General features: G+C 44.9%; 1 protein-coding gene across 2 annotated transcripts in view; it reads right to left on the reverse strand.

Moving 5' to 3' along the window:
- Positions 1-26,531, reverse strand: part of LOC311141715 (uncharacterized protein) — a 58,758-nt gene that overhangs the window by 12,736 nt on the left and 19,491 nt on the right. For both annotated transcript variants that reach the window (XM_084177142.1, XM_084177141.1), the window contains exons 2-4: positions 8,132-8,187; positions 7,610-7,722; positions 6,852-6,926 (exon numbers count right to left, since the gene is read on the reverse strand). In XM_084177142.1, coding sequence (XP_084033268.1) covers positions 6,852-6,926; positions 7,610-7,722; positions 8,132-8,187 — 244 coding nt within the window. The remainder of the gene's footprint in view (positions 1-6,851; positions 6,927-7,609; positions 7,723-8,131; positions 8,188-26,531) is intronic.

Raw genomic sequence — 26,531 nt, forward strand, 5'->3', positions numbered from 1 at the left:
CATGTTTGGCGTCGAAACAGAGATGCATACAAGGAGAGGCACCTCATACCCACGGTGAAATATGGTGGTGGGTCAGTGATGTTTTGGGGCTGTTTTAATTCCAGAAGTCCAGGGGCTCTAGTTAAGATTGATGGCATAATGAATTCCACCAAGTATCAGGCAATTTTGCCTGACAATCTGGTTGCCTCTGCCAGAAGGCTGGGACTTGGCTGTAGGTGGACTTTCCAATAAGACAATGACCCAAAACATATCTCAAGATCCACACAGAAATGGTTCAGTGACAACAAAATCAATGTTCTGCCATGGCCATCTCAGTCGCCGGACCTCAATCCAATCGAAAATCTGTGGGCTGAGTTGACGAGGGCAGTTGATAAGCGCAAACCCAAGAATGTGAAGGATCTTGAAAGGATCTGCATAGAGGAATGGTCCAAAATCCCTTCAAATGTGTTCCTTAACCTTGTCAAACATTACAGGAAAATACTTCATGCTGTTATCCTTGCCAGAGGTGGTTGCACTAAGTACTAAATGAGGAGTGCCAATACTTATGAAACCTTGATTTTGGTGACATTTATTTTGTATTAAATAATTGTATGATATTGGTTGGTTCCATTGAAACATTAATAAAGTACAGTATTTCTCACATGTTGGTATTTTGAGTTTATCTTTATATTATATTTTTTTAAGTATTGTTTGTGCATTGCCAGTCAGGGGTGCCAGTAATTTTGGAGCCCATTGTACATGTTTCAAGTAGACCACCATATTCCCTGTGCCCAAGAACACCAAGGTAACCTGCCTAAATGACTAACGCCCCGTAGCACTCACATCTGTAGCCATGAAATGCTTTGAAAGGCTGGTCATGGCTCACATCAACACCATCATCCCAGACACCCTGGACCCACTCCAATTCGCATACTGTCTCAACAGATCCACTGATGACACAATCTCTATTGCACTCTACACTGCCATTTCCCACATGGACAAAAGGAACACCTACGTGAGAATACTGTTAATTGACTACAGCTCAGCGTTCAACACCATAGTGACTTGGGTGAATGATGCAGCATTTACAAAATGACACTGATTGGCCCAAGGTGGGAGCTATAATAATGAACTGAAATCTGTTAGTCACACGCAATATCTTAATTGTCCCACACACTCCCTCCCTAATTTCTCTCAAGCAGTGTGAGGAGCCCCTGAGGGATGGGGGAGGGAGTTATGGTGGTGAAGAGGGTGTAAATGATCTCCTCTGCCTCGCCTAACTGTCTGTCTGTTTGTCATTATGTTTCAGATGATAGGCCTCTCCTTAATACTGTCTAAGGCCTCTCCCTAAAACGGGCTCCTCTAAGGCCTCTCCCTAATACTGTCCTCTCCTCTGTCCTCTTTTATAGACCTCTCCTCACACACCCTGTCCTCTCCTCTGTCCTCTTTTATAGACCTCTCCTCACACACCCTGTCCTCTCCTCTGTCCTCTTTTATAGACCTCTCCTCACACACCCTGTCCTCTCCTCTGTCCTCTTTTATAGACCTCTCCTCACACACCCTGTCCTCTCCTCTGTCCTCTTTTATAGACCTCTCCTTTCATACACCCTGTCCTCTCCCCTCTCCTCTGTCCTCTTTCATAGACCTCTCCTTTCACACACCCTGTCCTCTCCTCTGTCCTCTTTTATAGACCTCTCCTTTCACACACCCTGTCCTCTCATAACCTTCTCTCATGATGTGGATGTTCGATTAAGGCAGCCCCCGCACCTCCCTGATTCAGAGGGGTTGGGTTAAATGCGTTCAGTTGTACAACTGACTAGGTATCCCCCTTTCCCTTCCTTTCCCTGAGTGATAGTGGGGAGGAAATATGTTTGTTGTTTCAGTTGGTGCTGTAGCATCTCACAGAACTGACAGACTGGAAGACAAATGTATTTTCGTATTAAACAAACATAGCACTCTGTAACATATGGACAGGTAACAACAACATACATTATATTTAATTAACTAAATTAATCTACACTGTAGGAGTATTAATAAGCCTCACCACAATGCAGGATCAGGCTTGCTGGAAGTGCCGCAATATCTATGCATGTTGACAGCGCACATGTGACATTTCCACCACATGAGGGCGCTACACCAGAAATAAGTCTCTCCTCAGAAGCAACTCACCAAAATTACAGTATGAGTCAGGAGATTATGTGAGTTTTGTCCTTTTACCGAGAAGTGAACCACCTCGCACAGCTTCCTGGAAGCTACACGTTTTACAAGGTTACAGTAAGAATGAGTCTTTGGAGATGACCGGCAAAACCTATAAAAGCAAACTGGCTCTGTCTGTATGTCCTGAGTGTGTATCCGTTTATTAATCATTCATCCTTTATTAATCCAAGCCCCCTTCCAGTAACGCTGTATGACACAAGCGTCACATGGTTTTATAGACCCCACATGGTGATAGAGAGTAGGTTGACTAATACATGGCAGTGTGATGTGGAAAGCCCAGGTCTCAGAGAATGGGGTCATCAAACATAAATAACAGCAGGACTGCAATGTGAATGCTACCCAGATACATTAATCTGTTGCAAAGAAAAAGTAATATCTCAGACTGGCCAATAAAAAGAAAAGATTAAGATGGGCAGTCTGAGATACAGCTTTTTCTTAGCAACTCTGCCTAGAATGTCAGCATCCCGGAGTCGCCTCTTCACTGTTGACGTTGAGACTGGTGTTTTGCGGGGTACTGTTTAATGAAGCTGCCAGTTGAGGACCTGTGAGGCGTCTGTTTCTCAAACTAGACACTAATGTTTTCGTCTTCTTGCTCAGTTGTGAACCGGGGCCTCCCACTCCTCTTTCTATTCTGGTTAGAGCCAGTTTGCGCTGTTCTGTGAAGGGAGTAGTACACAGCGTTGTACGAGATCTTCAGTTTCTTGGCAATTTCTCGCATGGAATAGCCTTCATTTCTGGCCATTTTGAGCCTGTAATCGAACCCACAATCGCTGATGCTCCAGATACTGAACTAGTCTCAAGAAGGCCAGTTTTATTGCTTATTTAAATAGCACAACAGTTTTCAGCTGTGCTAACATAATTCCAAAAAAGTTTTCAAATGATAAATTAGCCTTTTAAAATGATAAACTTGGATTAGCAAACACAACGTGCCATTGGAACACAGGACTGATGGTTACTGATAATGGGCCTCTGTACGCCTATGTAGATATTCCATTAAAAATCAGCCGTTTCCAGCTACAATAGTCATTTACAACATTAACAATGTCTACACTGTATTTCTGATCAATTTGATGTTATTTTAATGGACAAAAAAATTGCTTTTCTTTCGAAAACAAGGACATTTCTAAGTGACCCTAAACTTTTGAATGGTAGCGTATATATACAATTGAAGTTGGAAGTTTACATACACTTAGGTTGGAATCATTAAAACTTGTTTTTCAACCACTCCACAAATTTCTTGTTAACAAACTATAGTTTTGGCAAGTCGGTTAGGACATCTACTTTGTGCATGACACAAGTACATTTTCCAACAATTGATTACAGACAGATAATTTCACTTAAAATTCACTGTATCACAATTCCAGTGGGTCAGAAGTTTACATACACTAAGTTGACTGTGCCTTTAAACATGTCATGGCTTTAGAAGCTTCTGATAGGCTAATGGACATCATTTGAGTCAATTGGAGGTGTACCTGTGGATGTATTTCAAGGCCTACCTTCAAACTCAGTGCCTCTTTGCTTGACATCATGGGAAAATCAAAAGAAATCAGACAAGACCTCAGAAAAAATATTGTAGACCTCCACAAGTCTGGTTCATCCTTGGGAGCAATTTCCAAACGCCTGAAGGTATCACGTTCATCTGTACAAACAATAGTACGCAAGTATAAACACCATGGGACCACGCAGCCATCATACCGCTCAGGAAGGAGACGCGTTCTGTCTCCTAGAGATGAACGTACTTTGGTGCGAAAAGTGAAAATCAATCCCAGAACAACAGCAAAGGACCTTGTGAAGATGCTGGAGGAAACAGGTACAAAAGTATCTATATCCACAGTAAAACTAGTCCTATATCGACATAACCTGAAAGGCCGCTCAGCAAGGAAGAAGCCACTGCTCCAAAACCCGCCATAAAAAAGACAGACTACGGATTGCAACTGCACATGGGGACAAAGATCGTACTTTTTGGAGAAATGTCCTCTGGTCTGATGAAACAAAAATAGAACTGTTTGGCCATAATCACCATCGTTATGTTTGGAGGAAAAAGGGGGCGGCTTGCAAGCCGAAGAACACCATCCCAACTGTGAAGAACGGGGGTGGCAGCATCATGCTGTGGGGGTGCTTTGCTGCAGGAGGGACTGGTGCACTTCACAAAATAGATGGCATCATGAGGAAGGAAAATAATGTGGATATATTGAAGCAACAGCTCAAGACATCAGTGAGCAAGGTACTTAACCCTAATTGCTCCTGTAAGTCGCTCTGGATAAGAGCGTCAGCTAAATGACAAAAAAATAAAATAAAATAAATAAATAATCAGTCAGGAAGTTAAAGCTTGGTCGCAAATGGGTCTTCCAAATGGACAATGACCCCAAGCATACTTCCAAAGTTGTGGCAAAATGGCTTAAGGACAACAAAGTCAAGGTATTGGAGTGGCCATCACAAAGCCCTGACCTCAACCCTTATATAACATTTGTGGGCAGAACTGAAAAAGCGTGTGCGAGCAAGGAGGCCTACAAACCTGACTCAGTTACACCAGCTCTGTCAGGACGAATGGGCCAAAATTCACCCAACTTATTGTGGGAAGCTTGTGGAAGGCTACCCGAAACGTTTGACCCAAGTTAAACAATTTAAAGGCAATGCTACCAAATACTAATTGAGTTTATGTAAACTTCTGACCCACTGGGAATGTGATGAAAGAAATAAAAGCTGAAATAAATCATTCTCTCTACTATTATTCTGACATTTCATATTCTTAAAATTAAGTGGTGATCCTAACTGACCTAAGACAGGGCATTTCTGCTCGGATTAAATGTCAGGAATTGTGAAAAAACTGAGTTTAAATGTATTTGGCTAAGGTGTATGTAAACTTCCGACTTCAACTGTATATATATATATATATCTTGAACAGGATTAGGCCTATCTATTTTGGATGCAATTTGAATGGAATTGATGGAGAGAGAGAGACTGTGAGAGAGTGCTCTTGTGTGCACTGATTTAAAGGCACAATATTCCAGTGAGGCTGTTACTAAAACTCTGCAGCTGCAATTAAAAAAATGCACATTTACAATGAACAAAATATGGTGACCCCTTAAATCCAGATGGAGATGTGTAAATTAGACGTTCATTCAGTCCTTATATTACTGTACCATAGGCTATGCTGCAGCAAATGTCGGCCTACTTGTCACAAGAAAAAAAGTTACCATGATGAGATAATACATGCATTGTGAACTGCGGTCCATACGGACATGCGCTGTCAGTCCCCACCCTGAGCGTTGATGATTGGTCATGCAGATAGCAGAGTAGGCCGTGGTCTGTAGCGAAGCCAGATTTAGACATCACATATCATTTAACGTCATGCTGTTCATAGAAATAATGTATTACAATTTACCGGTTTCTCGCAGTTATTTATCCCGGGAAAAGGGAGTGGGTTTGGGCGGTAAATCTCGGTAACCCATACTATTCAACGCTAACACATACCTATTACGTAATAAAGACACACACACACACAATGGTATATCTGAGATTGCGGTCACAGAGGTTCCCAGGCCAAATACTTCAGTGAGTAAAAAATTATAAAAAATAATAAAGGACAAAAAAACAACCAACATTCCAGGGATGCATCTGGAGTCGACCGGATGATGCCTTTATATGTACACTAGTAAAAACGGGGTCTGGCTATAGGCTGAATGGATGACCCATAAACTTCTCTGCAGTAAGATGGAAATGTTAAATTAAGACTGTTTTACAGCAAGCAGACAGAGCTCCCAGCGTCAGTTTACACACACACACACAGATCCCCCTCTCTTCTCCTCCTCCTCCTCCTCTTCCTCTTCCTCCCTGTATTCCCCCATTATTTTATCTGTTTCCTGTTATCACTTGGTGAGTGTTTGGCCCATCTCCCATCTCGGTGGCACCAGGAACACAATAGGGTCAGGAAGAGTGAACCCTAGTGGACCTCTGTAGCTCAGCTGGTAGAGCACGGCGCTTGTAACGCTAAGGTAGTGGGTTCGATCCCCGGGACCACCCATACACAACAAAAAAAATTTATGCACGCATGACTGTAAGTCGCTTTGGATAAAAGCGTCTGCTAAATGGCATATTAAATTAAAATATTAGTGGACCCCTGCCCTCCTGCCACCAGCCTGGGTATGTGCCTGGCTCGCCACTGGACCACAGCAACCAATGCGTTGTGTGTGTGAGAGAGCGCGTGTGTGTGCGCGTGTGTGTGTGCACATAATGCACGTGCTGGTGCTGGTTTGATGCGTATATATGTGTGTGTGTGTGTCTTACCAAGTGTGACAACATGACTACTCATTCCCTCGTTCCTGGTCAGGCCAGTTCCACCCTTCCCACACTAGCAACACCAACTCTCTGTATTGTCTTGACAACAGTTACTATAGGAGGCTGTTTATCCATTATTCATTGTTAGAGAAACAGTGAAGAGAAGACACATAGTAACATTCCACAATGGTACCAACACAGGATGTAGGAGATAGAGATAAAACAACACTTAACTTCCATATTAATCATGCCACTCCTGAATACTTTCAAATGCTGCAGCTGCAATGAGGTCACTGACTGGATGACTGTATGACCAACAGACAAACTGGCAGCGTAGGGCAGAGCAAGGCAGGGGTAGGAGTGGTGTGGTACCGTACCTTGAAAAAGGTCTTGATAGCGGGCAAATGGCTGGCACATTCCGTCCTGCGGTACTCATCTACGTTTGGCCCGACCTGGAAACGCACGGGCACACACACACACACACACACACACACACACACACACACGCACACACACACTACATCATTAGTCTGAGGGAGCCAGAGAGAGGCTCATTATCAGAAAGTCTGGCTTCAGTCATCTGTCATCAGGTACTGCATGTACACCTTTGTGGAAGAATTTTGCCAATGTTATAGAGATAGCCTACCATTATTAGCATGTTACCTATCATATACAAGATAATGAAGGTACAGTATGTTTCACAAGTTTCTGATTTGTGTGTGTGTTGCTGCCTGACTGGCTACAGATGCAACCTCTGACCCCCACCACAACATTCCACAAGGTCGCCATAGATACGGAACCAGCGAAGCACATTAGGAACATTCTAAGCATCTGCTGCCCTGCTTGTGTGTGTGTGTGTGTGTGTGTGTGTGCGCGCATCAGTCAAAATATTTGGTATCAGTCAAAAGCTAGGCCTGGCGTCCGGAGTCCGCAAGTTCACTGACACATCACACACATTGACCCCAGACCAAAGGGCCATGGTTAAGGTTAGGATTGAGGGTAGGGAATCTGATCCTAGAGCTGTGGTTATGGGCAACTTCTACTTCAAGCATCTGAGACACAGCAACAGGTCAATAGAGTTAATATATTGTACCACATCCATTCAGAGGGCAATGTTGTAGTGGACGACACTCACCCAGCAGATCATGGCGACGCGAGGGCCTCCCACCTCGGCCGATCCCACCCTGCAGAGCCCATACTGAGGCCTTGCTATGTGGAACTTCCCTGACAACTCCACCACTCCACCCGCTGTAGGAGAGACGAGAGGGGGGAGGGGGGATTGAGATAGAGAGAGAAAAAATTAGAAAGAGAGAGGGAGAAAGAGAGCAAGAGAGAGAAAGAGAGAGAGAGAGCAAGAGAGAGAGAGAGAGCAAGAGCGAGAGAGAGAGAGAAAGAGAGAGAGCAAGAGAGAGAGACCGCAGGAGAGAGAAAGAGAAAGATAGAGAGCGAGAGAGAAAGAGAGCGAGAGAGAGAGAAAGAAAGAGAGCAAGAGAGCGAGAGAGCGAGAGAGCGAGAGAAAGAAAGAAAGAAAGAAAGAAAGAAAGAAAGAAAGAAAGACAGACGGAGAGATTAATAAACACCACCAACATTCCATCTATCATTTTGGAAAACTCAAGTTCAAAGAGGTGACAAATTCAAATTGTCCAGTAAGCTTTACCTCCAGAGTCGGACAGTTTGAGGTTGTTAGTGGCCCCATTGTAGGTGAACAGAGCCCTGTGGGGAGAAAGAGAGAGACAGCCTAGTAACAGGATCACTGCATCATCACAACCATGGACCCAGAGATTCAGGCCAGGGTTCAATTCAGAGCGAGGAAGATTAGCGTTGTAGCGCAGTTGACATATAAAAGATACTACATATATAAAAGATACTGTCATATACAAAAGATAATACATATATAAAAGATACTGTCATATATAAAAGATGATACGGGGACCCCCGAGTGGAGAAGCGGTCTAAGGCACTGCATCGCAGTGCTAGAGGCGTCAATACAGACCCAGGTTAGATCCCGGGCTGTATCACAACCGGCCGTGATCGGGAGTCCCATAGGGCGGCGCACAATTGGCCCATGACTAGGAGGACGCATGACTCGACCTTCGCCTCCCGAGCCCATTGGGGAGTTGCAGCGATGAGACAAGATACTGTCATATATATAAAAAATACTGTCATTTCCAATTGAGCTGACATCTGCAGCATTTACTTTGACTGTGATCTCCGTGATCGAGGTATAACATTGCCTTTAAATGGTACATAGCCGAAAAGGGGCGATGGGATTGAATCCCGGTCTCTGTGAGACAACATTTGGTGTCATTGAGTGCAAATCAATGGCAGTGGTAGGACCCCTGTTAGCATGTTCTATAAAAGCATGGTTTAATGTTGACTGTTTCTCTTAGTAGGATCTTTAATCTTCTCATTCCAAAGAGTGTAGGAAGTTCCTAAAGTTACATAAAGTTGGTGTTTAATCTGTCTAAATAGACTAATGACATATCCTCTAGCCCATAACTAAATAACATGCAGACAGCTGGGCAGACCACGTGTTAAGTCAACACTACATAAGCACACACACACACACACACACACGGCACGCACAAACACACACGGCACGCACACACACACACACACACACACACACTCGGCACGCACACACACACACACACACTGTTGAACGTGTTTGGCATTTGTTGCGCATAGTTTGGCTAAACCCTAACTTGCATCCCCACAGAGTAATGCATGTCCAAAATGTGGCAGCAGATGAGTTCTGTTTAACCATGACTCCCTCTCCTTTTCTCTCATTCGTTCCCTCTCTCTCTCTCTCTTTCTCTCTTCCTGTCCATCATGCTTGTTAGCGAGCGGCGCAGCGTAAGACAGTGAGGCAGTTGTTACACAATATCTGAACAATAACACACAGTGACATTGTTTTTCCAGGACGGTTCCCCTCACTCTCACCTGAAACCAAGGGTTTCTGATCGACACGAGAAAACCTGCCCTACTGTTCTCTACTACTCAATCTCAGCTCAGGTGACATTCTACTGAGGACCAGGACAGGAGGCAGTAAATCTGTCCATGTTGGATCTCCTAGGCCTGCTGGGGGTGTGTCCCTGACATCTGGACCAACGGAGGAGAGCCCAGGGGGAACAAGCACCAGGCCAAAGGTGAGAGGCCTACCCTCGTGTGTGTGTGCATGTGTGTGTGTGCACATTTGTGTATGTATGTTTGTGCACATTTGTGTGTGTGTGTGAGAGATAGAGTGTGTGTGTGTGTGTGTGTGTGTGTGTGTGTGTGTGTGTGTGTGTGTGTGTGTGTGTGTGTGTGGAACCCTTTGCCCTATAAGTAAAACGCCTAGAACTATTCACCTCACAAACACGTGAAACAGAGCAGAAACAGGTTTACTGTTGAGATAGTGCCTGCAAATATCTCTCTGCCTCAGAGTTTGGAGTGGGGTCCTGTATGGAGTCACATTGGGTGTCTAGTGACACTTGAAACCCTAGCTCTTTAAAGAATACCTGGAATAGTATAAAGTCATCCTTCTACCCCCCCCTCCCCCACCCCCCCATAAAAAAAAATAAGAAAAAAAGTGGTTGTCCCACTTGCTATCATAAGTTGAATGCACCAATTTGTAAGTCGCTCTGGATAAGAGCGTCTGCTAAATGACATAAATGTAAATGTAAATGTAGTGTAGAACATGGCAGTACAGGTAACATATAATATCACTTCATTGTTTCAAGGTTGTCCCATTGAGACTGATTGAGCCCTGTCAAACCTTCAGTATCAGCACATTCACAAATGAGATGTTAAATGATACAAATCACACATTTGAATTGTACCTAAGAACTAAGGACAACAAAAAGTTTGTTTTGCAAATAAACATCTCTTGGCACATACAGTAAAGGACAGAGAAGTAAGGCCTCAGTGGTATTCAAACTTTTTCAGCAGGGACCCCATTTTTGTCGCCAGAAGTTCTGGGGACCCCATTGTTTTCAGCCCAAATCCAATGGCACAACCTTAATAGGTAAATTAAGATTTTTACATCAACAAATAACCTTAAATTCATTCCATTTTCATCTCTCTTATTAAAGATTTTTGACAATAAAATTGTATTTTTCTAATTATATTTCTCAAAAACATATTGTCCCATAAAATAATCTGTGATCTTAATTTTTGGCTCCCAGCTCAAAATAATACAAAAAATGTAAAAATAATTTGGTGACCCCATTGCAATTCCCCCCCGACCCCGACTTTGAATACCACTGCTCTAGAAAGACAGAATATAATAATAATAGAGAGCTCCCTGGAAAGGTCACTGGAGAGGTTACTGGAGAGTTCACTGGAGAGGTTACTGGAGAGGTCACTGAAGAGGTCACTGAAGAGGTCACTGAAGAGGTCACTGGAGAGGTCACTGAAGAGATCACTGGAGAGGTCACTGGAAAGGTCACTGGAGAGATCACTGGAGAGGTCACTGGAAAGGTCACTGGAGAGGTCACTGAAGAGATCACTGGAGAGGTCACTGGATAGTACACTGAAGAGGTCACTGGATAGTACACTGGAGAGGTCGCTGTGGTCACAGTTGATTCTAACAGCACTATACAGTAGCCCACAGACACTGAGTACATTGATTGACCCCCTACACCTCATTTCTATACAGACCTCAGCAGACTGACTGCCTGACTATGTCTGATTTAGTATGTTATTGTGACTATTGTCCTCTGAGGGACAAATTAATAGTGTGTGTGCACATGTGTGTGTGTAAATGTGTGTGTGAGTGTGTGTGATGAGGACACAATAATGTCCCTGTTGTTCCCCCCTAGTGTTCGCAGTGCGCTGGCTTGGCGTGTCACAAGGCAGACTTGCACAGCTTTCTCTGGGTAGTGGGTTGAGGTGGGGGGGACATAACCATACACAACACATTCAGGAGTCTAGCTTAGATTCAGCTCATCTCTACCAAAAACAACCACCATGAAAGCAAGCACCCATCCACTGTGTCTGTCTGACTCAGCCTTGTGTCTGTGTACGCGACCAATAAAGTTTGGTCTGTCCCTCCGTCCATCTTAAGCCATCATATCAGTGACCTGGGTGTCTGTTTCCCTCTTGAGTTCCATGTGAATAACATTGGTGGAAATCATGCCCCTGGCTTCTCCTCTCTGATTAGTGCTACAGGCATTCCAAAAGGTCAGAGGTCACTGTCTAACAGGGGCCGGTTCAAAGGTCACAGAGGCATTGAAGGAGTCATGACTGCATGCACAAATTCTCAACCCACTGGGAGTTGGCTGGCTGTGAGGGTCCACAGCTTTGTTAAGGTCTGTGGGATGGAGTCAGGCTCTGACATACAGACGCAAATTCCATCCACAGACATGCTGCCTAGATCAAAAGGCCAAGAGTGAATAAACAGATTTAAAGATAAAAATAATGTGGAATAATCGTTGTACTTTTCATTGATCTGGCGTGGCTATGATGCTATGCCAATACACTACGTGACTAAACCTGCATTTCATAGATAGATAACAGTACAGAAACTACATGCTAACCTATGCTACATGGCTAAGCAAAAATATGTTTTACTGGTACTGGGGAGATGTAGCTCAGAGTGTAATAGTGTCTGCTGGGATAGCTAATAGGATCCAGAGCAAGCCAGCTCCCTCCCTCCCTTCACACATGTGGGTTTCCTGCGTGCACAGGCTGATGGAAAAAACAGACCAAGCCCTGTACTGCAGCCCACCTCTACCCCAGCCATCTATGAGCTCAGACAGAGAGAGGGGAGGATAGAGAGAAGAGAGGGGTCAGAGAAAATGGGGATGTGGGGGGAGGAGGAAGAAGGAGTGGGGGGGGGGGGGGGGGGGGGGGAGAAAGGGAGGATGGGGAGATCAAAAGAGAAGGATAAAGGAAAGGAAAGGAAGAGAGCAGAGAAAACAAGATGATGTCATAGCTGGGAAAATTGACAAGTATTTTTGTGGAAGCAATTAACAATGAGAATGAAATCTGTACATCATTACTGGAGACAACAAAGCTAACCTCAGCACGGTCATAAACAAACAAGGAGATGACTGAGCATGCACATAGTATTTTGCACACACACGTGAATGCACACACAGAGGGAGATAGAGAGCCTGTAACAACGGCAGTAGAGACTGTCCTACCTCCAACACGCTCTGCTCGGCCATTCCAAAAATGAACATGACATATGCAGATGGTGCAGTACAGAGGAAAGGGCTTTGATCTGAATTATTCAGCCATTTACCATTCCCTAGTCCCTCTCACCCATTTTAATGTGTGTGTGTGTGTGTGTGTCTGTGGAAATACTCAAACATACCACACTGAACAGTCAAAGGTTTCTCCCTGTTCAGAACTCTAAGAAACAGACTTGGATCACAATATGTGCTGTATTACGGTCTTTAGCTAGTCAGGCCAGTCCATAAGGTTTCTGTATGTTTTTGTAAGGTTTCCAAAGTTCACGTTTACATCTTTAACTTGAATGATGAGAACAGCAACTCAATGCCCTGAAAAATGACGATATTGTACAACATACAGCTTCATAAAGTAACCCAAAATATATCAGTCTCATTCTTTTCATCAGCCCTTTTCACGCCTCACAGTCACACCCTCTCTACCTCCCCTACAAACAATAGTAAAATGTATAGGCGCGGAGTGCCGACAACCCCTGCATTGAATTCAGTGGAGAGTTGAGAGATTTGTGGAGAGCACACTCTCCTAACATGATACAACTTCCTGTAGATACAGAGATAGTGGGGGCCAGATGGGATGTTTTGGGAGGTTTCATGCTAAGATATCCTGCTTACATAGAACTCTCCATGGGATGCCTAGGGGAACCATCTTGTTTTGATGGTCTATCTGTGCTCTGGGTATGACAGAACATCACTCAACAGCTCTCCCTCCTGTTTCAAACTGAATCTCTTTAGTGATCACTATGGAGAGAGAATGAGAGGTTGTGTTGTTCTTTAGTGATAACTATGGAGAGAGAATGAGAGGTTGTGTTGTTCTTTAGTGATCACTATGGAGAGAGAATGAGAGGTTGTGTTGTTCTTTAGTGATAACTATGGAGAGAGAATGAGAGGTTGTGTTGTTCTTTAGTGATAACTATGGAGAGAGAATGAGAGGTTGTGTTGTTCTTTAGTGATCACTATGGAGAGAGAATGAGAGGTTGTGTTGTTCTTTAGTGATCACTATGGAGAGAGAATGAGAGGTTGTGTTGTTCTTTAGTGATAACTATGGAGAGAGAATGAGAGGTTGTGTTGTTCTTTAGTGATCACTATGGAGAGAGAATGAGAGGTTGTGTTGTTCTTTAGTGATCACTATGGAGAGAGAATGAGAGGTTGTGTTGTTCTTTAGTGATCACTATGGAGAGAGAATGAGAGGTTGTGTTGTTCTTTAGTGATCACTATGGAGAGAGAATGAGAGGTTGTGTTGTTCTTTAGTGATAACTATGGAGAGAGAATGAGAGGTTGTGTTGTTCTTTAGTGATCACTATGGAGAGAGAATGAGAGGTTGTGTTGTTCTTTAGTGATCACTATGGAGAGAGAATGAGAAGTTGTGTTGTTCTTTAGTGATAACTATGGAGAGAGAATGAGAGGTTGTGTTGTTCTTTAGTGATAACTATGGAGAGAGAATGAGAGGTTGTGTTGTTCTTTAGTGATAACTATGGAGAGAGAATGAGAGGTTGTGTTGTTCTTTAGTGATAACTATGGAGAGAGAATGAGAGGTTGTGTTGTTCTTTAGTGATCACTATGGAGAGAGAATGAGAGGTTGTGTTGTTCTTTAGTGATAACTATGGAGAGAGAAAGAGAGGTTGTGTTGTTCTTTAGTGATCACTATGGAGAGAGAATGAGAGGTTGTGTTGTTCTTTAGTGATCACTATGGAGAGAGAATGAGAGGTTGTGTTGTTCTTTAGTGATCACTATGGAGAGAGAATGAGAGGTTGTGTTGTTCTTTAGTGATCACTATGGAGAGAGAATGAGAGGTTGTGTTGTTCTTTAGTGATCACTATGGAGAGAGAATGAGAGGTTGTGTTGTTCTTTAGTGATCACTATGGAGAGAGAATGAGAGGTTGTGTTGTTCTTTAGTGATCACTATGGAGAGAGAATGAGAGGTTGTGTTGTTCTTTAGTGATCACTATGGAGAGAGAATGAGAGGTTGTGTTGTTCTTTAGTGATAACTATGGAGAGAGAAAGAGAGGTTGTGTTGTTCTTTAGTGATCACTATGGAGAGAGAATGAGAGGTTGTGTTGTTCTTTAGTGATCACTATGGAGAGAGAATGAGAGGTTGTGTTGTTCTTTAGTGATCACTATGGAGAGAGAATGAGAGGTTGTGTTGTTCTTTAGTGATAACTATGGAGAGAGAATGAGAGGTTGTGTTGTTCTTTAGTGATCACTATGGAGAGAGAATGAGAGGTTGTGTTGTTCTTTAGTGATAACTATGGAGAGAGAATGAGAGGTTGTGTTGTTCTTTAGTGATCACTATGGAGAGAGAATGAGAGGTTGTGCTGTGTCCTCCTAATATTTTCTCCTCCTCTCCCCTTCTAACTCTGGTCTCTTCTTCTTTTTTCCAGTTTTTCATTGTTCCTCCTATAACGGTGTCTGACTGTGTGTTGGAGTGGAGACAGACTGGAGTTGAATGGAGAACACAGAGACATCGCTCAGCGCAGCGTTCATTTCCTCTCTCCAAACATGGACAAAACAGCCAGACCAGACCAGACCGGACTTGGTGCTGCTGCCTGAGAAATACACTTTTCCCCCTTCATGTACTGTGTGTGCTGCTCCAGCACAGTGACCCTGTCGCTCAATGCATTCCTCCATCTGTGTGGAACGGCTGTACATTATACAATGCTAGTGTTAGCTACGAGCTGCTTCTGTTTCTCCTCAGTCTGAGGTGATGGGGCATCAGAATAAACATCCTGACTTACTGTACCTGATGTGGTGGAAAGACAAACACATTCCTGTGTGTGGCGAAGACAAAATACGTTTTGAAGACTTAAGAAATGCATTTTGGGAGGCGTAGAAAGGTGAAAAAAAAATGTAATACTGAAGAAAATAAGTGATACTAATATTCACTTGGACAATACTACTGTATGTGTCCATGCAGATATGTGACTTTACCCAAGGTGTTTCTTGTCACCATAACAACCAAGCCCTTGTCCAATAGGGTTCCCACACTGACCAAAGACCATCACAATAAAATATACAGGGGGACAGACACAGGGACGGACGGCGGTTAGAGGAGCTCATAAAATGTAATCAGGAGCGGAGCAAGCCAAACTGCCTCAGGCCGACACAATGTAATATCCCCTTTACTGTCCTCTCAGCTGCTGGTTAGCATGTAGCATGCTATCTAACCCCTACAGATTGGAGATGGTAGACCAGGGAGGGAGGCCCATAGGGGATGTCACTGCACTTATTGGAAACATAATAATAAAGGCAGGTGATGTGCCATTTCCAGTGCCAGCGGTGTCTGAGAATGTTTCCCTGTCAGTATTATACAGGTAACTGGCAAAATAAAGGAAACACCCACATAAAGTGTCTTAATAGGGCGTTGGGCCACCACAAGCCAGAACAGCTTCAATGCACCTTGGCATAGATTCTACAAGTGTCTGGAACTCTATTGGAGGGATGCGACATCATTCTTCCACAGTAAATTCCATCATTGGTGTTTTGTTGATGGTGGTGGAAAACGCTGTCTCAGGCACCGCTCCAGAATCTCCCATAAGTGTTCAATTGGGTTGAGATCTAGTGACTGAGACAGACACTCACACACACACACACACACACACACACACACACACACACACACACACACACACACACACACACATACACACACACACACACACACACACACACACACACACACACACACACACACACACACACACATACTTTAAACCCCCTATGCTCCTTTGAGACCCCTCTTTCAAAGTCATTGAGATCTCTTCTTCTAGCCATAGTAGCCAAAATAATTTTTATACATGACCCTAAGCATGATGGGATGTTAATTAATTAAGTAAGTCAGGAACCACACCTGTGTGGAAGCAGCTGCTTTATTTTGGCACTTACCTGTACATTGCTTCATACAATAATTGACTGTCTTTTAATTGACTGCTTGAATCCAAACAGAGGAATGTTGATTCGCCAGACCTAAGTACGCCCAACCAAGTGTATAATATGCATTGAATTGTGTTTTATTTGTCTTGTCCTGCCCTTGTCCTGGAGGAAATTGTGCTGCTTGGTCATAGGAGGTTCACCATGGAGCCACTCTGGCGTTTTGGCACAGACCTGCACTGCACTGTGGACATGTTACTGCCTGGCACAGACCTGCCCTGCACTGTGGACATGTTACTGCCTGGCACAGACCTGCCCTGCACTGTGGACATGTTACTGCCTGGCACAGACCTGCCCTGCACTGTGGACATGTTACTGCCTGGCACAGACCTGCCCTGCACTGTGGACATGTTACTGCCTGCCACAGACCTGCCCTGCACTGTGGGCATGTTACTGCCTGGCACAGACCTGCCCTGTGGGCATGTTACTGCCTGGCACAGACCTGCCCTGCACTGTGGACATGTTACTGCCTGCCACAGACCTGCCCTGCACTGTGGGCATGTTACTGCCTGGCACAGACCTGCCCTGTGGGCATGTTACTGCCTGGCACAGACCTGCCCTGCACTGTGGACATGTTACTGCCTGCCACAGACCTGCCCTGCACTGTTGACATGTTACTGCCTGCCACAGACCTGCCCTGCACTGTGGACATGTTACTGCCTGCCACAGACCTGCCCTGCACTGTGGGCATGTTACTGCCTGGCACAGACCTGCCCTGTGGGCATGTTACTGCCTGGCACAGACCTGCCCTGCACTGTGGACATGTTACTGCCTGCCACAGACCTGCCCTGCACTGTGGGCATGTTACTGCCTGGCACAGACCTGCCCTGTGGGCATGTTACTGCCTGGCACAGACCTGCCCTGCACTGTGGACATGTTACTGCCTGGCACAGACCTGCCCTGCACTGTGGGCATGTTACTGCCTGGCACAGACCTGCCCTGTGGGCATGTTACTGCCTGCCACAGACCTGCCCTGCACTGTGGACATGTTACTGCCTGCCACAGTACCGTTGACCCAGTAACAACACTGTGCCAAGTCTTAATCAAACACTCTGGGAGACAGACTGGTTTACTGCACACAAGCCACATCCACTCAACACTAATACACACATTCAAGCTTGTGTCCACTCTACGCAATACCTGGTGTCGTATTTATCATTTGTATTATTGGGATATTATGTGACAAGACACGTTCCCATTTACTTTGTATGGAAGCAGACCTCCTCTACAGTTGAAATGGTGTGTTTCCTGTATCTTTCCCACTGGTTGTGAGTTCATACAGAGAGAACAGAGGGGGAGCCTGTGCCGCCCCATAAGTGAGAGAGCAGTGGCTGCTGGGAGCTGGCTGGGTGAGGGAGGACTCCCCTGAGTAGCCATTACAGGCCAATAGAGCTACAGTATTTGTGGAGAAGGGAAAGGAACGATATAAATAACAGGGGGACAGAGAGGAGAAAAGACATGTGGGCAATTCCACGGTAACGGGATTACGCTTTGGCTCTGTTTTTTCATTTAAAAAATGTATTTCAAACAAAACCCAATGATTTCAAAGTTTAACAAACAATACAACTATGCACCAGGACTCAGGTCCGGCGTTATGGGAGGGCCTTAGGGGGCCCGCCCTACCGTACCTCCTTGCCTGTCCAAATAAAATATAGAAATATTGATCAACGTATTTGACGGAGACGCGCGAGGACAGAAAGACGCATCAATCTCAGTTAAAGCATCCGAGCGAGCGAAACAGTGCCCCTCTGTCTCAGTATGTGTAGACCATGTATCTGATGCTGTCTGGACCAAAAGAGTATGGCATGTCATATTATTATCTAGCCAGAAAGCATAAGATACATGGGCTACATATAGTGGGGCACTGTTTCGCTCGCTAGGATGCTTTCTCTGGTGACATAGTTTTAGCAGAGAGGAAGAGGCGAAGCGAGAGGGCTCACTCTCGCCAAAATCTGTCCAAAATAAGACAATGTGTTTCTACAGGCATAATATGCAGACCTAAGCTTGTCGCCTGCCTTCCCGCCTTTTGGACAAAGACTCCCATTGTTAGGGAGGAGGCAGGAGCATCTCGTCATGATATATAGATCTCTGGTTTCAGCCTTTTGCGAATTGGAAAGGAAAGTTAGCGGGTGCACAGTGCACTGTTAGAATGATGGTTTCCCCTAAAGTAAATTGATGTTTCGCCAAAATTATATAATTACTCCTGTCTAAATGAAATCATTCAAAATAATTCACCAGGGAGCATGACTTAGCTACAGAGGATCATTAGCTTCTTCTTTTTTTTTTTATAGCTGTGGATTGTTTCAAATCACAAGTGTGTAGGTCTATGCTTATTTGGGAAGCTACCAATGTGGGTAGTGCTCGTGGTAGTAGGTCTAGCTGATTGAGTTGCGGCTGTCAGTGAAAAGCATCTAAGATATTTGTGAAGATTTTTGTCTTGAGTATAGTTTAAAATGTAGCAACAAGAAGAAGGGGAGGGGTGTCTGGCGAAGATATGGCGTGTCTCTCTCCAGAATGCATGCACTCAGCTCTCCAGAATGTGCTCAGCTGTCTTCCGCCAATTCTTGCACATTCATTGTGTCATTGTGTGAATAATTTGCTCTTTGATTGCTTATTTTTGATAAATTCCCCATTACATACACTATATATACACAAAAGTATGTGGATACTCCTTCAAATTAGTGGATTTGGCTATTTCATCCACACCCGTTTCTGACAGGTGTATAAAATCAAGCATACACCCATGCAATCTCCATAGACAAACATTGACAGTAGAATAGCCTTACTGAAGAGCTCAGTGACTTTCAACGTGGCACCGTCATAGGATGCCACCTTTCCAACAAGTCAGTTCGTCAAATTTCTGCCCTGCTAGAGCTGCACCGGTCAACTGTAAGTGCTGTTATTGTGAAGTGAAAACGTCTAGGAGCAACAACGGCTCAGCCCCGAAGTGGTAGGCCACAGAAGCTCACAGAACGGGACCGCCGAGTACTGAAGCGCATAGCGCGTAAAAATGGTTTGTCCTAGGTTGCAACCCTCACTACGAGTTCCAAACTGCCTCTGGAAGCAACGTCAGCACAAGAACAGTTCATCGGGAGCTTCATGAAATGGGTTTCCATGGCCGAGCAGCCGCACACAAGCCTAAGATCACCATGCGCAATGACAAGCATTGGCTGGAGTGGTGTAAAGCTCGCCGCCATTGGACTCTGGAGCAGTGGAAATGCGTTCTCTGGAGTGATGAATCACGCTTCACCATCTGGCAGTCCGATGGACGAATCTGGGGTTCTCTGCCTCTAACCCTGTTGCAGGGGCTGAGTCACTGGCTTGCTGGTGCTCTTTCATGCCGTCCCTGGGAGGGGTGCGTCACTTGAGTGGGTTGAGTTACTGACGTGATCTTCCTGTCTGGGTTGGCGCCCCCCCCTTGGTTTGTGCTGTGGTGGAGACCTCTGTGGGCTATACTCGGCCTTGTCTCAGGATTGTAAGTTGGTGGTTGGGGATATCCCTCTAGTGGTGCGGGGGCTGTGCTTTGGCGGAGTGGGTGGGGTTATATCCTTCCTGTTTGGCCCTGTCCGGGGGTTTCTTCGGATGGGGCCACAGTGTCTCCGGACCGCTCCTGTCTCAGCCTCCAGTATTTATGCTGCAGTAGTTTATGTGTCGGGGGGCTGGGGTTAGTTGGTTATACCTGGAGTACTTCTCCTGTCTTATCCAGTGTCCTGTGTGAATTTAAGTATGCTCTCTCTAATTCTCTCGTTCTCTCTTTCTCTCTGAGAACCTGAGCCCTAGGACCATACGTCAGGACTACCGGGCATGATGACACCTTGCTGTCCCCAGTCCGCCTGGCCTTGCTGCTATTCCAGTTTCAACTGTTCTGCCTGCGGCTACGAAACCCCTACCTGTCCCAGACCTGCTGTTTTCAACTCTTAATGATCGGCTATGAAAAGCCAACTGAGAGACCTGAGCCCTAGGACCATACGCCGGGACTACCGGCCGTGGTGACTCCTTGCTGTCCCCAGTCCGCCTGGCCTTGCTGCTATTCCAGTTTCAACTGTTCTGCCTGCGGTTATGGAACCCCTACCTGTCCCAGACCTGCTGTTTTCAACTCTTAATGATCGGCTATGAAAAGCCAACTGAGATTTATTCCTGATTATTATTTGACCATGCTTGTCACTTATGAACATTTTTGAACATCTTGGCATGGTTCTGTTATAATCTCCACCCGGCACAGCCAGAAGAGGACTGGCCACCCCTCATAGCCTGGTTCCTCTCTAGGTTTCTTCCTAGGTTTTGCCTTTCTAGGGAGTTTTTCCTAGCCACCGTGCTTCTACACCTGCATTACTAGCTGTTTGGGGTTTTAGGCTGGGTTTCTGTACAGCACTTCGAGATATTAGCGGATGTAAGAAGGGCTATATAAAATAAAATTGATTGATTGATTGGTTTGGCGGATGCCAGGAGAACGCTACCTGCCCCAATGCATGGTGCCAACTGTAAAGTTTGGTGGAGATGGAATAATGGTCTGGGGCTGTTCGGCCTAGGCCCCTTAGTTCCAGTGAAGGGAAATCTTAACGCTACAGCATACAATTACATTCTAGACGATTCTGTCCTTCCAACTTTGGCTCTTTGCTGTTTCAGCATGACAATGCCCTGTGCACAAAGCGAGATCCATACAGAAATGATTTGTCGAGATCAGTGTGGAAGAACTTGACTGGCCTGCACAGAGCCCTGACCTCAACCCCATTGAACACCTTTGGGATGAATTGGAACGCCGACTGCTAGCCAGGCCTAATCACCCAACATCAGTGCCCGACCTCACTAATGCTCTTGTGGCAGAATGGAAGCAAATCCCTGCAGCAATGTTCCAACATCTAGTGGAAAGCCTTCCCAGAAGAGTGGAGGCTGTTATAGCAGCAAAGGGTTTTGCTTCCATTCTGCCACAAGAGCATTAGTGAGGTCGGGCACTGATGTTGGGTGATTAGGCCTGGCTAGCAGTCGGCGTTCCAATTCATCCCAAAGGTGATTTTAGAATGAGATGTTTGACGAGCAGGTGTCCACATACTTTTGGTGATGTAGTGTGTGTGAGAGATATATATATCTTTAGTTTTATAGCTACTATTATTATTATATATATATAATAAATATATACTCTTAGCTGTCATTTGACACCCAATTTGATATGCTCTTATGAACTTCACATGTTGGTGCTCATCGGTCCTTTTCGATGGAAATGCCCATGCCCAAGAAGAAAGAGACATGGGAAGGGTAAAGAGGAGAAAGAGGGAAAGAGGGAAAGGGGGAGAGGGTTAGAGGGAGGGAGGGAAAGGGGGAGAGGGTTAGAGGGGGGAGGGAAAGGGGGAGAGGGTTAGAGGGAGGGAGGAAAGGGGGAGAGGGTTAGAGGGAGGGAGGAAAGGGGGAGAGGGTTAGAGGGAGGGAGGGAAAGGGGGAGAGGGTTAGAGGGAGGGAGGGAAAGGGGGAGAGGGTTAGAGGGAGGGAGGGAAAGGGGGAGAGGGTAAGAGGGAGGGAGGGAAAGGGGGAAAGGGTTAGAGGGAGGGAGGGAAAGGGGGAGAGGGTTAGAGGGAGGGAGGAAAGGGGGAGAGGGTTAGAGGGAGGGAGGGAAAGGGGGAGAGGGTTAGAGGGAGGGAGGGAAAGAGGGAGAGGGTTAGAGGGAGGGAGGGAAAGGGGGAGAGGGTTAGAGGGAGGGAGGAAAGGGGGAGAGGGTTAGAGGGAGGGAGGGAAAGGGGGAGAGGGTTAGAGGGAGGGAGGGAAAGGGGGAGAGGGTTAGAGGGAGGGAGGGAAAGGGGGAGAGGGTTAGAGGGAGGGAGGAAAGGGGGAGAGGGTTAGAGGGGGGAGGGAAAGGGGGAGAGGGTTAGAGGGAGAGCAGATGGAATGTCGAGGGGAGGAATGGAAATGTCTGCTCTCAGCAGAACCTGGAGCCAGAGAGCCTTAAAACATGACCATCCTAATAAACAAATAAATAAATAAATATCTCTGCCAAGGATCCGCGAGACAGAAAAAACTGTACTGAACAAGATGAGAAAGAGGAGACTGGAGAAAGAAGGAGGAGAGGAGAGGAGAGGAGAGGAGACTGGAGAGGAGAGGAGAGGAGAGGAGAGGAGAGGAGAGGAGAGGAGAGGAGAGGAGAGGAGAGGAGAGGAGAGGAGAGGAGAGGAGAGGAGAGGAGAGGAGAGGAGAGGAGAGGAGAGGAGACTGGAGAAAGAAGGAGGAGAGGAGAGGAGACTGGAGAAAGAACACCCCTTTTTTTTTTACCTGTCTGATTATCTAAATCTGGCACAAAATATAATCTCTAATCTCGACTGAAACCAAGACTATCAGGTAGAGTTGCGCTCTAGTTAAACCTGGGTTAAACATTGTAATGTCATGGACCAGGTGCTTTGAATGGAGTCTATTGTTTAGAGGACAACAGTAAATCTCCTGTTACAGGTAGTGGTTACTAATCCCAAAAGAACCTTAACTTCTAATGGTGTAAGTGGACCCGTATGTCACTGAACAGTCATTACTTGGTTACCACAGTCCTCACGCTGCTGTAACTTAATCCTAACAGCCACGTGTACCATGTGTGTATGTGTGTGTGTGTGTGTGTTTGTGTGTGTGTGTTTTCGTGTGTAATATATTAAGAAATCATTATTTTGAGGGCATGCAGCAGAATATTCCAGTCTACATAGGAAGCACCAATAGAAATGTGTACAGGGTTTTTCATGTTAAGAGGAAGCAGTCTACACCCCCCTGGTGTCTGTATCAGTTAACAGGAGGTGATGACCAGACCAGCTCCCACATGACATGGGCAGCATCCCAAATGACACCCTATTTACTATGTAGTGCACTACCTTTGACCAGGGTTCATAAGATTAGTATGTAAAGTAGTGCACTAAAGGGTGCCATTTGGGATGCAACCATGGTTATATGGAATCAACACTACAGGGCCACTATAGATGGAATTCAGTCCAGCGCTGCAGCCAAACTTCTCAGAGGAACAGCCCTATACTCCAGGTGCTGCTGATGATAGGAGTGTACTATTTGGGGCCCATATAGGGGTGTGAGTGGTGCGTTCAGGGGAAGGGGGGGCTAGCCAACACTCTTGGGTGTGCTTACTGCTAAGGAGCTCTGGGAATTCAAACAAGCACTACAGCCATAGGTTGAGCGAGGTCAAAGTGCATACAGGGGTTGCATGCTGCTGTTTACACATAGGAAAGAGGCTATGGGGGTCGCGGGGAGGGGGTACAGGGTGTGTTCAGAGGGGGGTACTGGTCCCCCTCTATACAGCTGATGATGGAACAGCAGAGGTGGGCATTGGGGGGGGGTGACTGATGGCCAGACGGGCCCCTCTAAAGTAGCACTTTTCTGGGACCGCTCTGACATTGTGTCCAGGCTGTCCTGCACGCACACACTCACACAGGCCTCCTTCCCTATTACACACAAAGTCTATCTCTCTCTCTCTGATCCTTTTCCCTCCTCTTCTATCAATTCAATTCAATTTAAGTGCTTTATTGGCATGGGAAACATATGCTTACATTGCCAAAGCAAGCAAAATAGATCATCAACAAAAGTGAAATAAACAATAAAAAAATTAACAGTAAACATTACACTCACAAAATACATTTCAAATGTCATAGTTAAAGTACATAAATAAACGTGAATATGGGTTGTATTTACAATGGTGTTTGTTCTTCACTGGTTGCCCTTTTCTTGTGGCAACAGGTCACAAATCTTGCTGCTGAGATGGCACACTGTGGTATTTCAACCAATAGATATGGGAGTTTATCAAAATTGGGTTTGTTTTTGAATTCTTTGTGGGTCTGTGTAATCTGAGGGAAACATGTGTCTCTAATATGGTCATACATTTGGCATGAGGTTAGGAAGTGCAGCTCAGTTTCCACCTAATTTTGTGGGCAGTGTGCACATAGCCTGTCTTCTCTTGAGAGCCAGGTCTGCCTACGGTGGCCTTTCTCAATAGCAAGGCTATGCTCAATGAGTCTGTACATAGTCAAAGCTTTCCTTAAGTTTGGGTCAGTCACTGTGTACTCTCTGTTTAGGGCCAAATAGCATTCTAGTTTGCTCTGTTTTTATTGTAAATTCTTTCCAATGTGTCAAGTAATTATCATTTTGTTTTCTCATGATTTGGTTGGGTCTAATTGTGTTGCTGTCCTGGGGTTCTGTTTGTGTTTGTGAACAGAGCCCCAGCACCAGTTTGCTTAGGGGACTCTTCTTCAGGTTCGTCTCTCTGTAGGTGATGGCTTTGTTATGGAAAGTTTGGGAATCGCTACCTTTTAGGTGGTTGTAGAATTTAACGGCTATTTTCTGGACTTTGATAATTAGTGGGTATCGACCTAATTCTGCTCTTCATGCATTATTTGGGGTTTTACACTGAGAATATTTTTGCAGAATTCTCCATGCAGAGTCTCAATTTGGTGTTTGTCCCATTTTGTGAATTCTTGGTTGGTGAGCGGACCCCCCAGACCTCACAACCATAAGGGCCAATGGGTTCTAGAACTGATTCAAGTATTTTTAGCCAGATCCTATTTAGTATGTCGAATTTTATGTTCCTTTTGATGGCATAGAAGGCCCTTCTTGCCTTGTCTCTCAGATCGTTCACAGCTTTGTGGAAGTTACCTGTGGGGCTGATGTTTAGGCCGAGGTATGTATAGTTTTTTTGTGTGCTCTAGGGCAACGGTGTCTAGATGGAATTTGTATTTGTGGTCCTGGCAACTGGAACTTTTTTGGAACACCATTATTTTTGTCTTACTGAGATTTAATGTCAGGGCCCAGGTCTGACAGAATCTGTGCAGAAGATCTAGGTGCTGCTGTAGGCCCTCCTTGGTTGGGGACAGAAGCACCAGATCATCAGCAAACAGTAGACATTTGACTTCAGATTCTAGTAGGGTGAGGCCAGGTGCTGCAGACTGTTCTAGTGCCCTTGCCAATTCGTTAACATATATGTTGAAGAGGGTGGGGATTAAGCTGCATCCCTGTCTCACCCCACGGCCCTGTGGAAAGAAATGTGTGTGTTTTCTGCCAATTTTAACCGAACACTTGTTGTGTACATGGATTTTATAATGTCGTATGTTTTTCCCCAACACCACTTACCATCAATTTGTATAACAGAACCTCATGCCAAATATAGTCAAAAGCTTTTTTGAAATCAACAAAGCATGAGAAGACTTTGCCTTTGTTTTGGTTTGTTTCTTTGTCAATTAGGGTGTGCAGGGTGAATACGTGGTCTGTCATACGGTAATTTGGTAAAAAGCCAATTTGACATTTGCTCAGTACATTGTTTTCACTGGGGAAATGTATGAGTATGCTGTTAATGATAATGCAGAGGATTTTCCCAAGGTTGCTGTTGACGCATATCCCACGTTAGTTATTGGGTCAAACTTGTCTCCACTTTTGTGGATTGGGGTGATCAGTCCTTGGTTCCAAATTTTTGGGAAGATGCCAGAGCGTTTAAGTATAGCCAATTTAAATTTGTGGTCTGTATATTTTAGCATTTCAATGAGGATACCATCAACACCACAGGCCTTTTTGAGTTGGAGGGTTTGTATTTTGTTCATTCAATGTAATTGGAGAATCCAGTGGGTTCTGGTAATCTTTAATAGTTGATTCTAAGATTTGTATTTGATCAGGTACAATGCCTTGCAAAAGTATTCATCCCCTTTCGCATTTTTCCTATTTTGTTGCATTACAACTTGTAATTTAAATGGATTTTTATTTGGATTTCATGTAATGGACATACACAAAATAGTCCAAATTGGTGAAGTGAAATGAAAATAATTACTTGTTTCAAAAATTCTACAAAATAAATAACGGAAAAGTGGTGCGTGCATATGTATTCACCCCCTTTGATATGAAGCCCCTAAATAAGATCTGGTGCAACCAATTACCTTCAGAAGTCACATAAATTAGTTAAATACAGTCCACCTGAGTGCAATCTAAGTGTCACATGATCTGTCA

This window comes from Coregonus lavaretus (genome assembly GCF_964263955.1).
Source record: "Coregonus lavaretus genome assembly, chromosome: 14".
NCBI classification, from domain to species: Eukaryota; Metazoa; Chordata; class Actinopteri; order Salmoniformes; family Salmonidae; genus Coregonus; species Coregonus lavaretus.